A 17,944-nucleotide genomic window follows, 5' to 3' on the forward strand; every position below is an offset into this window, starting at 1 on the left:
CCGGAGGCCACTGACCAGCAATATTCCGAATATTGTTCGGAAATGCCGTTTGCAGTAGTCGGGCGAGCTAAACCAGGACCTCTTTGGCGACTCTCCAAAAGTCATCTCAAGCCGAGGAAAGTCAGCTGAGATACCTGAACGGCCAAACAAAAATTCCTGCAAAAAGCAAATAAATAATTTTCTCTCACCAGGGCGCACCACTCACCACGAGAGTCCAAAACTCTTCCGCTGCAGATAGACACAACTTGGGAATCTCCGAGATAAAAGGGAGGTGGGAGCTTTTTGAAGACACTTTCAATTCCGTGGTAGGTTTCACACGATTCGTCTCTAACCGAATCCGGCTGAAAAACCCGGCGGTCGGATTGTCACAACGTTGCTAACCTGGCACGCGGGAGGACCCAACTCCCAATTGAGTTCGTTTTCAGTGACTTGTGCTAACCTCTAAAATGGATTAATTCAAAATAAGAGTATTGTTTGACCGCTGTCGCAAAATAGGGATTGGGGTGAAATACCACTTCGCTGTTATATACACCGCTCAAAAAAATAAAGGGAACGCTCAAATAACACCTCCCAGATCTGAATGAATGAAATATTCTCATTGGATACTTTGTTCTGTACAAAGTTGAATGTGCACAACAGCATGTGAAATTGACTGTCAACCAGTGTTGCTTCCTAAGTGGACAGTTAGATTTCACAGAAATTTGATTTACTTGCAGTTATATTGTGTTAAGTTTCCCCTTTATTTTTTTGAGCAGTGTATATTACCGGTATATACCGTACTTTTATACTATATATGCATATACATATATGTAGATTGTTCTGAGTTCGGGTTTTGCCCCGTGTAATATTTTGAGTGCAAAACCCGAACTCAGAACAATCTACATACACATACCCGTGAAAATCTAGGAAAACATATACATATATACATATATGCATATATGCATATATACACATATACACATATACACATATACATATCAAAAAAATAAAGGGAACACTCAAACAACACATCCTAGATCTGAATGAATGAAATATTCTCACTGAATATTTCATTTACACAACTATTCCATTTGCACAACAGCACATGAAATTGATTATCAGTCAGTGTTGCTTTCTAAGTGGACAGTTTGGTTTCACAGAAGTTTTATTTACTTGAAGTTATATTCTGTTTTTTAAGTGTTCCCTTTATTTATTTATTTTGAGCAGTGTATATTAAAGGTCCATCGGTTCTTCCAATTTCTCTCCTTATTTTTTCAAATTTCCTTTTGATGCTCATTACTATCAAAACTGGTTTCCCGTCGTGTTATTTTTCAGATGTGTTGGACCACAGGTCCCATTGGTTTCAACCCACTTGTCCGCTGAGATGGTCAACCATGCGAGTCTGAAAAAGCACCAGCTAGGGAAATATTGCTGTTTAAAAAACAAAACAAAACCCAAACCCTTCTGTCCCGAGAGATAGAGCAAAGTATCCTTACTCCCAGGCCAATCTCAGCAGAGTACGTAGCTACAACCTGTTTAGCCGCGTTCTCACAACGGGGGTCGCCTGGTTGCCGAAATAAGCCCCTTTTTCTTGCCTTCAGGCTCAATCCAGGAAACAACCAAAGGAAACGGCGTCGATTCCAACAAAATCCAAAACTCCAACCAGACCATCTCCTGCCACACACACGCAGCTAAACAATTTGGAGAGTCTCGGTCAACCCAAACGCCGAATTCGCTCATTCTCGGGGGTTCCAAATTCGCCTTCGCTTTTTTGCAAGGTGGGAAGTGGGCAGGATTTTCAATTCAGTGTAAGCGTGTGTGTGTTTATGTGTGGAGACGATTTACCCAGGGCTGGGAACAAAACCAAAAACCAGGGCGATCTCAGGTGTCCCCCAGTGAATCCTCCGGAGCCCAAACCAAGATTCACCCAGGCTGCAATTTCAGCGGGGCTTCTATCCAGAAGCAAAAATCTAGAAAGGCCCAAAGGATTGACGGATGCCCAGAGCGCGCGTGCACCGTATACCACGATTTTAACCGGGGATCGGACGCGAAGGGCCGCCTGTAAGTACGCGCACATACACACATACGCGCGCAACATATACACGCGCGCGCGCCAGAAACAGCCCATCAACTTTCAAGATGCGCAGAGCTCCGGTTATTCTGCCTCCACCCCAATCTCCAACCCACTTATCGCCTTCCTAGTTTTCAGCCCTGAGCTCAGCCTCTGTCCCGCTCACCCCGCCCCAAAACTAAAGAAAAAGAGTCGAAAGAAAAACAGTAAACAAGGATCTTCGGAGTTCCTCTCCAGCCAGAATCCGCCTGCAGCATTTTCAAGTCTGTTGGCAACAGACAGTGACAAATAACAGTCATTGTTTAGCCGCAGAACAAAAGCCACCACCCATACCCGGGTAGAGACCCTTCCCAGGAGAGGGAGAGAGGACGGGGGGAGAGAGAGAGAATGAGAAAATGAAAGAAAGAGAATGAGATCATGGGGGAGGGAGGGGGAGGGGGGAGAGAATAAGAAAGGCAGAATGTGAGAGAGAATGAGAGAATGAAAGAAAGAGAATGAGAGAGAATGAAAATGAGAGAATGAGATAACGAGGAAGAGAGAGAGGGAGAGAGGGGGCGAGAATGAGAAAGACAGAATATGAGAGAGAGAGAGAGAGAGAGAGAGAGAATGAGAATGAGAGAATGAAAGAAATAATCAGATAATGAGGGAGGGGGGAGGGAGGGAGGGAGAGCGAGGCAGAGAGGAGGGGGCAGATAGAAAGATCACGTACACAAAACAAATAATGAACCGATAGCCCACGATATTTCTCAAGATGCATATATATTTTAAAAGCTCTACATTTTCCTTGAGTTTGTGGTGGGTGGGGAGGAGGAAGGTACATTCTCAGGTTCACATTTTCCTTGGGGGGGGGAGGGAAATAAGAAAGGACCATTTCCCACGACTCCGGCACTAAACCGGCTTCATTGACTTGTACACGAACACGAGTTTGTCCCTTTTTAAGCTTTCCTTTTCAGTTTAAGTCTTCCCGTTGTTTGCGAGAAACAGTCCTCGGTTGTTGCTGTTTAAAAAATTGTTACTACGAATTTAAATTGTTAGAAGTTAGCAGGCAAAAAAAAAAAGTTAGTCACATTTTTAGTCCAAAATAATCTCGATGGACTTTTTCCAGGATCACAATTCTTAAAAGGGAAAAGGAGAAGCTTGTTGGATTTTTTTAAAAATTCCTGATCTAGAAATTTATAAGCTAGCTCTTGATGCACTTCATAAAATATTACACAGAGTTTCTTCCAAGCTTAGAAGGTAATATTTTGTATTCACTATTCAGCAGCCATCTCCAGTGCATTCCTATATAAATATAGAATAGTAACTCTTTATAAGATAGATAGATATACTGTATATAAAAGAGCGTACTTTGGTAATTCTTAATTAGTTTATTGTTTCTCTAAACCAAATGTGTACGGAGTGAAATACTTCCTGAAGTTATCATTCTACATATGGCGCATATATTTCACAGAATGCTAAGAAAGAGAGAACTCAAAAACAAAAAATCCCAAACCATTAGGAAGTTTTAAAAGCCCCACAAACCTGACATAAACATTCAAAGACAGGGAGGGGTGACAAAAAACCCCTCTCCCCACCCTTCATACTTCCTTTGGGGGCGATCCACGATAGTTTCTCCTGCATAAATGATGTCTCATCTTTTGTTATTTTAGCATTTTATTTTTTTGTACCAGGTCTTGAGGAGAAGAACTATCTCTCATGAATCTGACCCTTTAAAAAAATCAGCCAAACAAAACAACACAAATGAGGACAATAAAAAAGTGGCAAGTCTTTGGATAATAAATAATAAATTACTTTATATATATTTTTTGCAATGCAAGAGCAAACAAACAACAAAGTTTAAGAAAGAGGGGGGGGGATTGGGAGAGAGAAAGAGAGGGGAAGAAATAGAGACAGAGGCAAAAAAACCCCACCCTGCTCTTTATTTCCAGCAAAGAAAATAGGGGGGGGGGGGGGAAGGGGGGGAATCTTTTTTAAAAATAATAAAATGAAGAACTATACACATCTTTGGGGGAAAGGAGGGGGAATGTTATTGAACAGTCAGAAACAATACCCCAACATACTTTTTTTTTAAATAGCCAAAGAGAGGTATACCTTGTTGCAAGGGAAGTTTTTGACTGGATTTTAAGAAATAAAACCAGCGTTCTTTTTAAAAGAAATCACTTGGGGAGAGAGAAAAGGGAATCTCACCAAAAGTTTGCCCCCAAGCAGGTGAAAAATAAAAATAAAAAGGAAGGGGAAAGAAGAAATAGCTACAGTACATGCTAGGGGAAACCCCAAAAGTTGGAATAAGTCTGACAAAAGAAAAGAAAAGAAAAGAAAAAGAAAGAAAGAAAGAAAGAAAGAAAGAAAGAAAGAAACGAAAGAAAGAAAGAAAGAAAGAAAGAAAGAAAGAAAGACCCAGCTCCACAGCTTCATAATGGCTCATTCTGTTATAAGTGGGGAAGGCAGAAGCTACAGATGGTCCCTTCTTAATCTGGGAAAATGCAACCTACCAAGGCTCCTTCTGGTTTCCTTTTAAACATTAGTTTTAATTTGGCAAAGGGAAAGGCCAGTATAGAGAGAGAACCGTTCATGTTAGGACAGTTACTACTAATAGTTTCTTTCCTTCTTTCTTTCTTTCTTTCTTTCTTTTTTCTTTCTTTTCTTTTTTCTTTCCATTTATTTATTTATTTATTTACTTATTTATTCATTCCTCCAGGATGTGCAGTCACCGAAATATGCCATTTGGGGCAAAACTAGGAGATCCTTGGGGGTACAAATCCTCTCTGTTTCTCAGGCATCTTTTTCCGGTTTTCCTTGATCCAACTATGCGTGGATATACTTTTGTCATCATCGTCATCATTATCATCATCATCATCACGTGAACAACATTTTCATTTGTTCTTGGAGTATTATTAGATCCCATGATTGTCTTCACAGTGTTGCTACCTTATCATTGCAAAACAAACAAACAAAAACCAAAAAAAAAATTGAACAAGACTCCCCAGACAGTTCACGGAGTTTTCTTTGCTTTAGGTTCATGAACAAAGTCTTCTTAAATACTTTTTGCTTTTTTCCTTCCTTCCTTTTCTACATTTTTTTGTCTTGAGTCCCCAAACTTGACAGCTTTCCCACTCTCTCCAGCAGGGGGCGAAAGGTTTCAAGGCCCACAACAGCGCAAGGAAGTTCCTCATGCCTCAATTGGACTGGCTACCATGCTGTTAGGCGTATCCGGGAGTTGAGAGGACATGGATGCTACCTCACTTCCAGTGGAATTGGAACCTGGGCCTCCTTCTGAAAAATTAACCTGCCAAACATGTTTAAAGAGAGAGAGAAAGAAAGAAAGTTTACAACGAAGAAAAGGAAAAGGGTTGGATCCAGATTTAGTTGTACTGGAGATTAATGGGACTTCAGTTTCCTGGCACAATTCAAAGTGTTGGTAATGACCTATAAAGCCCTACTTGGCATCGGACCAGAATACCTAGGGGACCACCTTCTGCCGCATGAATCCCAGTGGCCAATCAGGTCCAACAGAGTTGGCCTTCTCTGGGTCCCGTCGACTAAACAATGCCGTTTGGCGGGACCCAGGGGAAGAGCCTTCTCTGTGGCGGCCCCCGGCCCTCTGGAATCAACTCCCCCCGGAGATTCAAATTGCCCCTACTCTTCCCGCCTTCCGCAAGATATTGAAGACCTATCTATGTCACCAGGCATGGGGGGGGGGATAACTATCTCTTCCCCCACCACCACCTTTTTCCTGACCGTAATACATGAGAATGGTATGATTGTGCAGTAACGATTGTTTTTATTATTTATGGGTTTTTAATTTCGTTTTTTTTATCTAATATTGGATTTGTACTCTGTGTATTGTACTGTTGTTGTTGTGAGCCACCCTGAGTCTTCGGAGAGGGGTGGCATACAAATCTAATAAATCTTAATCTTCAGTTATTACTAGCTTCCAAGGATGCCATGGATCTATGACGTATAAGAAAGCTTAGACCAAATCCAAGGTCTTTGTTTCTCTGGCTTTCAAAACATCATTGGTTGTGTTTCTTCAGGACAAATTTTTACTTAAAAGTATCCACATTACATAAATATTACCCAAAAGGGTCGTGTAAAACCTTCCCCTGTGAACCTCTTCTGTTTTGTGTTCGACTTCTTTTTACATGTTAATTATTAAATTTTTCTCCCCAGCAAAAAAATCCCAGTGTAAGAATCGGAAAACAAGGGATCTCCAAATCAAACTCCTTTGATTTATTTATGTACTTATTTACATAAATAAAATATTATTTTTGTTTATTTACTTGTTGCTTTCCAATCCACAAAGTTACCCTGAATTAATCACAAACTATGCCAGTAGGTTTGGGAACGCACTTCAAATGGAAAATTGAGAGCTGTAAGGTAAAATCAGCAGTTACAACCAGAAAAAAAGATAGAAACATAGAAACATAGAAGTCTGACGGCAGAAAAAGACCTCATGGTCCATCTAGTCTGCCCTTATACTATTTCCTGTATTTTATCTTAGGATGGATATATGTTTATCCCAGGCATGTTTAAATTCAGTTACTGTGGATTTATCTACCACGTCTGCTGGAAGTTTGTTCCAAGGATCTACTACTCTTTCAGTAAAATAATATTTTCTCATGTTGCTTTTGATCTTTCCCCCAACTAACTTCAGATTGTGTCCCCTTGTTCTTGTGTTCACTTTCCTTTAAAAAACACTTCCCTCCTGGACCTTATTTAACCCTTTAATATATTTAAATGTTTCGATCATGTCCTCCCTTTCCTTTCTCTCCTCCAGACTATACAGATTGAGTTCATTAAGTCTTTCCTGATACGTTTTATGCTTAAGACCTTCCACCATTCTTGTAGCCCGTCTTTGGACCCGTTCAATTTTGTCAATATCTTTTTGTAGGTGAGGTCTCCAGAACTGAACACAGTATTCCAAATGTGGTCTCACCAGCATTCTATATAGCGGGATCATAATCTCCCTCTTCCTGCTTGTTATACCTCTAGCTATGCAGCCAAGCATCCTACTTGCTTTCCCTACCGCCTGACTGCACTGTTCACCCATTTTGAGACTGTCAGAAATCATTACCCCTAAATCCTTTTATAAGGATAAATGGAAAGGCAACGTTAAACAATTTAGATAAATGGAAAGGCAACGTTAAACAATTCCCATAAAAGCCACTAAATTTGATATGTAATTTTTTTCCCAAACAACCTTGGATTTCATCGGTCGAGATATTAATCAGCATGTCAGTTTTAGTATTGCTCTCTAGTACTGTAGTGAATGATGGAAGGAGCATGACTCCAAAAAAGAATTATCCAAAGTGGTCAATATTGACACCCAACCAAGGGTAACAGGCAGTTACTCACAGTACTTTGAAAGAACAATGTATTCAATTATAAAGGTTGGGGCCCAATGAAGAATCTGAAACTTTAGGGAAAAGTTCATGAATGGAAGAGTTGGGGGACCCTTGTTCTAAAGGAAGGCTACAGTCCTGTGAATTCTTACTTTGAGTCAGTTATATTGTTAAATGCAGTGGAACAGATTTCTGATTAAACAATGCCAGTTTGTATTGCACTGACAATATACTGATACCAGTAGGGGATGGGGGAACCTATTCAGCCAAAAAAATATGGTTCCAGATGAAGCAGATGGAGAAAATTTTGGATGTTTCCATATTAGAGCAATTTAGAAGACAGGGACAAAAAGGGCTGCCATTGCTAGCTAATTTGGAAGTACAGTGGTACCTCTACTTACGAACTTAATTCGTCCCGTGACCAGGTTCTTAAGAAGAAAAGTTTGTAAGAAGAAGCAATTTTTCCCATAGGAATCAATGTAAAAGCAAATAATGTGTGCAATTGGGGGAACTACAGGGAGGATGGAAGCCCTGTTTCCTCCCAGGAGATTGTTAGAGAGGCCTCACGGAGGTTTCTCCCTGCCTTTTCTGGCCCTGTTTCCTCACAGGAAATTCTTAAAGAGGCTTCTCCCTGCCTTTTCCGGTTACAGTTTCAGAGACTTGGGTTTGTAAGTGGAAAATAATTCTTGAGAAGAGGCAAAAAAATCTTGAACACCCGGTTCTTATCTAGAAAAGTTTGTAAGTAGAGGCATTTGTAGATAGAGGTGCTACTGTAGCAGAAAATGGCAGAAAACATTTGGAGACTATTATTAACAGAGCCAGGAAGAAGTTTTCTACCTAGGGGTGCATGAAGAATCTGAGTAGGAAAGATATGGGCCTCATCCTCAGTCACAAAGTATTTTGGACCAATTCTGCAGTTTTATGCTATGTCTATTGGTCACAGGCTGGGTCCCATTCTTTTACAAATCTGCAAGCTTTAAAAGACATCTTCTCCCATGATATCACAGAGTAGATAAATGTGGAATTACACTAACCAGCGGATGGAATTTATCACAAATTTATCCCCTATCTGGGTCTATGGAAAAAAAAATCTCAACGAAGATAAATAAAAAAATCCATATAAACTAATGGGCAGTTGAAATTATACCTATCAAATAATTTCAATCCACACTTCTGTTTTAGTTCTACTAAACTAGACTCAGGAGAGATTTGGACATCTAAACCGTAGATCATCCATGCTTACCAACCTTTGAGTCACCTTGCCATCTAACATTTTCCATGAGTTTCGCAGAGACTAGGAAAATGACAACCACCTTTGATAAGGCGATGAAGGTATTTGTGTTTGGATGAGGACTATGAGGACCATGAAACTGTGTCATTCTGGAGCTTCCCCTCAATCTTCACATAACTATTTCCCAGGGATCAAAAAGGAGACATATCCCACCTGTGCCACTTTAAGCTTTCAGATGAATGATGGGATCACCAATATAATAAATTAAAATTCTAGCCAATTGTGAAATTATTCTAATTTTAGTGTACGTTTTGCCACTAAGGACTAAATTTCAAGCATAATAGGGAAAAAAACCCCCAAAAGCAGCATAATGGCGGGACCCAGAGGAAGAGCCTTCTCTGTGGTGGCTCCGACCCTCTGGAATCAGCTCCCTCCAGAGGTTAGAACTGCCCCCACCCTCCTTGCCTTTCATAAACTCCTTAAAACCCACCTCTGTCGTCAAGCGTGGGGGAACTGAAACATCTCCCCCTGCCTATGTAGTTTTCTGTGTATGATATGACTGTATGTATGTTTTTTATATATTGGGGTTTCTTGTTTTTTAGACTTTTTAAATGTATTATTGTTATTTTAGATTCCAACTATTAGATTTGTCATTATATATTGTTTTTATCATTGCTGTAAGCCGCCCCGAGTCTATGGAGAGGGGCGGCATACAAATCTAATAAATAATAATAATAATTGCTCACAATTTTAAAGCTGCCTATCTAAGATCTACTGTATCTCTGTCTCTCTCTGTCTTTGTCTCTCCATCTCCCTGTCTCTTTGTGTATGTGTCTCTATCTATACACACATATAAGGCAGTCCTGCATATTTCTATTTTTATTACTGCACATCCAAGATACAATCGCTGGGCTGGCAAACTACAGACTATGAGATTTTCTCCAGTTGTATACACCTTACAGATAATATTTATTGATAACAAATTGCACAAAATCCTAAGGTAGGGGTGTCAAACTCACATCATCACGGCCGCATCACACAGCATATTACTTCCCCCTTCACTTAACCAGGAGTAGGCGTGGCTGGCGTGTAATACACGTGTAAAGCCCGTGGTCCACGAGTTTCACAGCCCTGTCCTAAGGCCTCAATCCAAATGGGAAGCAAGCACCATGAAATGATTTTTATTGAATAGTTTACTTTAAAAGAGTTTTGGGACCAGTTTGGAAATTAATGCAATTCTCCTAGAGGCTAATCAGTTATTTCCTCTCACTTCCCCCAGAAATTAGAGCACGTGAAATTAATAAATTTTATAGATATTCTATATTTGCAATCAAGTGCAAAGACAATGGGTTGGTGTTCTATATATAGCAATAGCAATCCTTTCTCTCACACATTTCAAACAGTGCATACAACTGTGTATACAACTTCTGTGTGTATGTATGTATATATATACATTGCTGAAAAAAATAAAGGGAACACTTAAACAACACAATATAACTCCAAGTAAATCAAACTTCTGTGAAATCAAACTGTCCACTTAGGAAGCAACACTGATTGACAATCAATTTCACATGCTGTTCAACTTTGTACAGAACAAAGTATTCAAAGACAATATTTTATTTATTCAGATCTAGGATGTGTTATTTGAGAGTTCCCTTTATTTATTTTTTAGCAGTGTGTGTGTGTGTGTGTGTGAATGTTTTTTCCTGTGAAATCACCCTAGCATACCCAAATATGGGAGGAGCTTAATGCTTCCTTTTTGCCTCTTGGCCCAACCCAGAGCCATATCCAAGGCAATTAATTAATTTTTTCATAGCCTACAAACTATATTCTGTATTTCATTTTCAAATTCAGCAAAAATATGTTGTATACATACATACATACATACATGCATGCATGCATGCATGCATGCATGCATACACACACACACACACACTGTATATGTTATATACATGCATACACACACACACACACATACATACATTACATACAGATATATACTGTATCAGTCTACATGTTATGTTTAGGTATCTGCAGATCAACAAATATGGAATAAGGCAGCATTTTAAAAAGACAAAATTCATGCTAAGATGACTGAGAGCCACATTCAAAGTAATGCCGTGCTATAATTTTCTGAAAATTTTCTTCTGCTGAAAAAGTGCTTTATCTTTTCCGGTCTTATTTTCAAGCTATTCTAAAATTTAAATTGGTGGTGTTTTGAGCAACTTGCAAAGCAAACTGCTCCTATTTTGTCTTTGTCATAGAACTCTTTCTTACTCTCCTTTCTTCCCATTATCCCCTCCCTTCAATTTCCTATCTAAAAAAAAAAAAGCCCAATTCAATCTTCTGGAATATTTTAACTGATGTTTAACCAACCAGGGGAGCTGCCTTACACTGAAGAGATGATCGCAGAATGAAAGCCAGGAGGTTTACACAAGTCCCTGAACCACTTCCTCTCTAAGGGAAATACAGTAGGCCCAAGATGCTACATAAACTAGTTGTGAGTGAGAAATTATCATCCAGTCATGTGGGACCTCACCGGACGCACGAATCCCAGCATCCAGTGAGGTCCCACAAAGTTGGTCTCCTCAGGATTCCGTCAACCAAACAATGCCAGTTGTCGGGGCCTAGGGGAAGAGCCTTCTCTGTGGGGGCCCTGGTCCTCTGGAATCAGCTCGCCCCGGAGATTCGCACTGCCCCCACCCTCCTTGCCTTCTGAAAGAGTTTAAAAACTCATCTTTGTCACCAGGCTTGGGGTAATTAGATCTTCCCCATGACCAACAAATGTTTTTAGTATAATTTTTTGGGTGAATGTTAATGAATGTTTTTTTTAATGTTTTAGAATTTTCAAAAAAATGTAATTGGATTTATTGTATTGTTATGTCTACTATATATGCTCTGAGCTGCCCCGAGTCCTCGGAGAGGGGTGGCATACAAATCCAAATAGATAGATAGATAGATAGATAGATAGATAGATAGATAGATAGATGGATGGATGGATGGATGGATGGATGGATGGATGGATGGATGGATGGATGGATGGATGGATGGATGGATAGATAGATAGATAGATAGATAGATAGATAGATAGATAGATAGATAGATACTGCAGATAGATAGATAGATAGATACTGCAGATAGATAGATAGATAAGATAGATAGATAGATAGATAGATAGATAGATAGATAGATAGATAGATAGATGATAGATAGATAGATTTAGTGTAATTTTTGAGTAAATGTTAATGAAAGTTTTTTTTAATGTTTAAGAATTGTATTAATTGGATTTATTGTATTGTTATGTCTACTATATATGCTGTGAGCTGCCCCGAGTCCTCGGAGAGGGGCGGCATACAAATCCAAATAGATAGACAGACAGACAGACAGACAGACAGACAGACAGACAGACAGACAGACAGACAGACAGACAGACAGACAGACAGATACTAACTCATCTCGCAGAACAGGGGTGTGTTCTACTTACCTTCCCTAGTGGTTTGCATCGCGACAGAAGCGTTCCCCCATCACATCACATGAAACATCCGGAAATTACCCTTTGTGCATGCACAGAACCGTGGTGTGCTGCAGTTGCATGAGATTTTGCCTATTTTTACATGCACGGAAGCAAAGAAATCGCCAAAAATAGGCAAAATTTCATGCCCATGAGCATCCTCACATGACATTTTGCTTGTGGAGCATGAGCAGAAGCCAAATTTCATGCTGATGCGCATGCACCCATTCCAGTCCTGGAGAGCGCACCAGTAGCACCAAAGATGAGCAGCCCTTCACTGGCACAGAAGCCTTTGTGCATGCGCAGGGGGTATTTTTACAAGCAGCGGTGACCGGAGGACCAGTTCGGGAGTGGGGACCATCGCTTATCGCTACCAGTTCGGTGAGCGGCAGTTCTACCAGTTGTAAAGAACTGCTGCAAACCAGCAGTAACCCACCATTGTCGCAGAACTGTTAGGGATATGCTTAGTGGGGAAGAAAAACATTTTTCCTACCACTTTTCTCCTGGGAAAAAAAAAAGAACCCACAGAAATGTATCTGGGTCATTCTTTGTCAAGTGGATCAGGTGCCCCTACTCGACCCATCTTCAATTGCAATGAAACTTTGCACATATACTCGTTATGGTATAAAGCTGAGGTGTGCAAAATTTTAAACCTAAAATGTGTTTGTTCCCCTGGGGACAGCAGGCCAATACTGGTTGTGTTGTACAGTGTTCCCTCTAATTTTTTTGGGGGGTGGGCGGAAAAGTATAGTGTCTGAGTGGTAGTCCCTTCGGGACTGGGCAGCACAGAAATAATAAACAAACAAACAAACAAATAAAAAACCCACCCTGTTTTGCCTCAGATAATTTCAAAATAAAATACTGTACTGTGTGTCTATAACAGTGAGCTCATAATAGGGCAACTCTATCAATATCAAAATGCCACTTAAATAGTTGAGCTAGTTTCAAACTAGATTTTGATTTTCTTTCTCTCTTCCTTACTACCATTCTTTTTCTTTCTCTTTTCCTTCCTCTCTTTTTTCTATCTGTTTCTCTCTCTTCCTCTCTCTCTCCTTCCCTCTCACTCTTTCCCTCTCGGCTTCTGGGCAGGTTTGGAAAATTCTGAGTTGATGATGATTTTTAAGTGAGCGATTGCTCACTGCTCAGCTTAGAGGGAACTATGGTGTTGTATTACAATCTTACACAGCAGTCGTAAGGGTATTACTCAAATGAGTCCTGCTGAACAAAATGGCATTTAATTCGGCCTAAAACTGCTGTCTTAGATCCACCAGAGTCCCTGGAAGATAAAAATTATTTTGCCAGTCTTCTTCAATTTGATTGGGGGGGGGATGTTGCTCCCTTCTTCCCCCAAAGGGACACAAAAATTTTAGTACAATTCCAATCCATGGAGTGCTTAGATTTTACTTTTTTTTTTTTTTGGTTAGGAGATGATGGGAGAATCTAATGTCATGTGTGTCTTTCATCTGGCAAACTTTTTTTCTGATTGTCTGTAGCTTCCTTGGCCCAAACATCAATGAAATCCCAGATGAAAACATTATGAAGAAACTCATCGCACAAAGAGTTTTCTGATAAGAAAACCCAGATAGTCAAAGAAGTTGTAGAGAGATATGGACACTTATAATAGACCACCAACTATCTACTGTGCATAACATTAGAGTAAATCTAAAGCATCACAGATGGTAATTCTAAAATTCCTGGGTATGGAATAGAAAATCAGGTTTGAAAGGGGAAAAGTGATATTCAAAGACTGAAAGCCAGATGCCAGTTAGATGGAAGGAAAATTTTATACATAAAAAAAGCTATTTCTGAAACAGAAAATGCAGGGGATGACTTCTTTTGCTTCAAACCAAAATCAGGCAAGTCATCAGAATTCAGAAAAGGAAGTAATTGCATGTGGTCTAAGAGAGAGAGAGAGAGAGAGAGAGAGTGGAAGGGAAAGAAAGAGAGAGAGGAAGGGAGGGAAGGAGGGAGGAAGGAAGGAAGGAAGGAGAGAGAAAGCAAGCAAGCAAGAGAGAGAGAGAAAGAAAGAGAGAGAGAAAGAGAGAGAGAAAGAAAGAAAGAAAGAAAGAAAGAAAGAAAGAAAGAAAGAAGAAACTAACTGTACTGGATCAAATTAAAACTCCTTGTAAACTATGCATCCAGAGATGCCCATGGCTTTGTTTTGTCACAGTAATTGGAGCTACTGTGAGTGAGTTCCATTATGAACCACTCAAATTAAAAAACATCAATAAGGTGGCAAACTTCAAAAGATTCATTTCCTGAAAGACATATCACAGACTCTTCTGTGGTATCAGAAAGGATTCTGAAATCAAACTTAGGTGCCTCAAGAAGCTGTTTTTGTTTAGCACAACATCGATATGAATGCTAAGATGTACCTTTCTTGGGCTCAATGTCACCAGGATCAAAAGTTTGGAACGGTGTTTCTCAACCTGAACAACTTTTAAGATGTGTAGATCACAACTCCCAGAATTCTCTAGCCAACATGAATTCTGGGAGTAAACTCATAAATTGGCCAAGTTTGAAAACCATCTACGGGTAGTTAAACCCTCTTTTGACAAATTACATTTTTTAAAAAAATTCCTACACCAGATTCTCATTATGAATAATTCCATATGGATTTTTCTTCCATTGAAGACTTTTTCTCTATTTTTGTTATACTGATATACAGTATATTGTTCACATTGTACTATATCATGAAATCTTCCACTGTTTTGAGTCTCATTTCCTCTCATAAAATTCTATCAGTCACTTGTATCTTTGAAAGAAGCATTGAAATGTCAGTATAATCCCATCTAAGTGTATACAGCCTTGGAAATAGAATATAAAAACTAAAACTTCCCTCCCAGGAAATAGGAAGCCTATTCCACACTAGTAACTAGTATGGGCCTTTCCGGAATGTGTTATAGATGTTTTCATTTGTAGGGGGGCCCTTTATGCTGCCTTTACCTTTTAATTCTTTTAAAAGTAGATTCAGTGCATATCTTTCTTAACCAGTTTGTCAAAGTTAAATAGGTCTTTTCATGTCAAGTGTTGCGGTGTAAACTATGTCGCAATAATTCTATAAAACTTATTATTGTTCTTGAAACAATCCATTCATTAAAAGAAGCTTGGAATATGAAGATATATTTCTGGAACAAAAACTTAGATGTTTTCTTTGAATTTGGTAAGACTACACCAACCCATTCTCCAATGGTCTACCATTCCAACTATGAATTTCAATCACTTAGAAACATTAAATAAAACACATCTTCCTATATTTAAGATCTGGTTTTAACACACCTAGGGCAGGAAATTGAATTACGGCTAAACTTCTGTCCTTAAATCACTTACGTTGACATAAGTATTGCAGACAATATTGTTACATATAAACTATCAAATGATTAAACATTAGGAAAGGGAGCTAAGAATAGAACACATTGATAAATTCCTATTGCCTTTTTAGTTAAAACTGGTCCATTAATATTATGTTGATATTATATGTTCTACATGTATCAAATGTAAATATGATTCTTTTTTTTTAAAGAAATGGATCTAGTGGAAATGGAAAGTAAACAATATATTACTTAACAATGCAGTCCTACAAAACCTATCTGGGAGTAAGTCCCATTGAAGAAAACAGGGCTTACTTCTGAGTAGGAATGTACACGACTGCACTATACATAAAAGAAAGTCATAGACACTTGAAAAAACTATTCATTTGAATAAACTGTTACACTGGCTAATATGACAATATATAGAATGTAATCCCTGACTATTTGGGATAAATGAAAGGGATTAAGTTGTATAAAAATATAGTAATGAACATCTGTGGATATTTGGTAAAAAAAAAAATAATGATAATACTGCTACCATCAAAACAATATGAAGAAAAGAAAATATACTCCCAAAATTAATATTAAAGATTTGTTCTATATTCTGCACACATAGCCTAGACCAGTGATGGCGAACCGTTTTTCCCCTCGGGTGGCAAAACAGCATGTTTGCATGCTATTACACATGCACAAGTGCCCACAGCCATAATTCAATGCCTGGGGAGGGCAAAAACAGCTTCCCCCACCTCCCGGAGGCCCTCTGAAGGCTGGAAACATCCTGTTTCCCAACTTCTGGTAGGCCCAGTAGGCTTATGTTTCGCCTTTCCTAGGCTCCAAAGGCTTCCCTGGAGCCGGGACATGGTAAAAACACCCTCCCCTACCCTCCTGGAGGCTCTCTGGAAGCCAAAACCATCCTCCCAGAGCCTCTGTGCAAGCCAAAAATCAGCTGGCCAGCACACACATACACATTGCAGCTGAGCTAGGGCAACCGCTTGTGTGCCAACAGATATGGCTCCGCATGCCACCTGTGGCACCCATGCCATAAGTTCACCATCACTGGCCTAGACCTTATCAACCTATATTCCATGATCAATGTTGCATTTCATCAGTGTACTCACTTGGTGGGTTCAAAAATAACTTGGCAACAATTCCGTAATGTCCACACAAATGCCCATAATCTTAAGCAGTTTAAGATCTGAGGCAAAAACACTGACAGGTTGGAGCGTCTACCAGGCAAACTTTGTTGGAGTTGGTTATAGAAAAAGCAGGTTCAATTCTTGGCCATAAAGACCTGTGGGGGACAGGAGAGGTATCCCTGTATCACCTGTGCTGAACATACTTGGCCAGTCCATTCTCCCACCCCACCTTCGGTCCCTCTCGACATACAGTATAGAATGGAATTTCTCAGATTTTTAATTTATAATGGAGGTTGACTTCTGGAAATGTATCTTACATTTAAACAGAAGCAACGGATTTGAAAAATTATAAAAATATAGTTTTAAGTAGGAAGGTGGGTTTTGGTGTTTTGAATGGGAAGTTGTGTATTAAAGCATTATAGCAATGGCATTTAGATTTATAAAACCACTTCACAGTGCTTTAAAAGAAGTTTACAGAGTCAGCATATCGCCTCCAACAATATGGGTCCTCATTTTACCCACCCCAGAAGGATGGAAGGCTGAGTCAGCCTTGAGCCTGGTGAAAATCGAACTGCCTAACTACAGGCAGCCAGCAGACAGCAGAAATAGCCTGCAGTGCTGCTTTCTAACCACTGTGCCACCAGGGTTTTATATTAATAAATAATAACAATTATTAACAATCAACATAAGATGAGAAAAGACTATAACACAGCACAAAGCTAGGTTTCTTAAATACCAAAGAAATTAATAAAGTAAAACATATTCTAATTACATCCAGGATTCTCTACTATATTTCTACTAGCAACATGTATATGTTTAGGATGGTCCCTAAAAGCTTTAATACTAGAAAAAAGTATGGTGATTTTTCAGAATAACAAGAGCAATTTGCCAAATGCCCTTGAACTGCTGAGCCCTATTGATCAATTAGATAAACAATCAAATTTTCAGCTAAAAAAATTAAGCCTTCTTTCAAGCCACCCAAGGAGCCTATCCCTTATGAACATAAATACATTTTAATTTGGAAATGGGGCAAGAGGCATCTTTTATCTGTTAGAATTGTAGCAGGCCTTATGTTAAGAAGGATGAGCTTCTTGCAATGTTAGAGGGGCAGCGAAGGAAGAAAGTGAAGGTGAAAGGTTCTTCTGTGATATTATCCGCTGTCTATCATTTCTAAAAAAATTCATTTGCAAGAATATTTTCAAAATTAACTGCCTTCTGTCTCCATTCATATTCTATATATAATTCTATATATAATTCAACCTCTCTCTATATATACAGTATATGAATTGAATTACCGGTATATGGTGAATATATATACACACTGCTCAAAAAAATAAGGGGAACACTTAAACAACACAATATA

The 17,944-nt window shown here is 39.2% G+C and overlaps 1 protein-coding gene across 2 annotated transcripts in view; it reads right to left on the reverse strand.

Annotated features, from left to right (window-relative positions):
- ISL1 (ISL LIM homeobox 1) overlaps window positions 1-17,944 on the reverse strand; it is a 107,983-nt gene that overhangs the window by 58,460 nt on the left and 31,579 nt on the right. The window contains exon 6 of one of the 2 annotated variants that reach the window (XM_070736381.1): window positions 5,220-5,336. The exons of the other annotated variant lie outside the window; for it this stretch is intronic. Within the exon in view, the coding sequence (XP_070592482.1) occupies window positions 5,220-5,336 (117 nt within the window). Of the gene's footprint in view, window positions 1-5,219; window positions 5,337-17,944 lie in introns of those variants that run through there. 2 annotated transcript variants of the gene reach the window in all.

Source organism: Erythrolamprus reginae, chromosome 2 (assembly GCF_031021105.1).
Source record: "Erythrolamprus reginae isolate rEryReg1 chromosome 2, rEryReg1.hap1, whole genome shotgun sequence".
In the NCBI taxonomy this organism is placed as follows: Eukaryota; Metazoa; Chordata; class Lepidosauria; order Squamata; family Dipsadidae; genus Erythrolamprus; species Erythrolamprus reginae.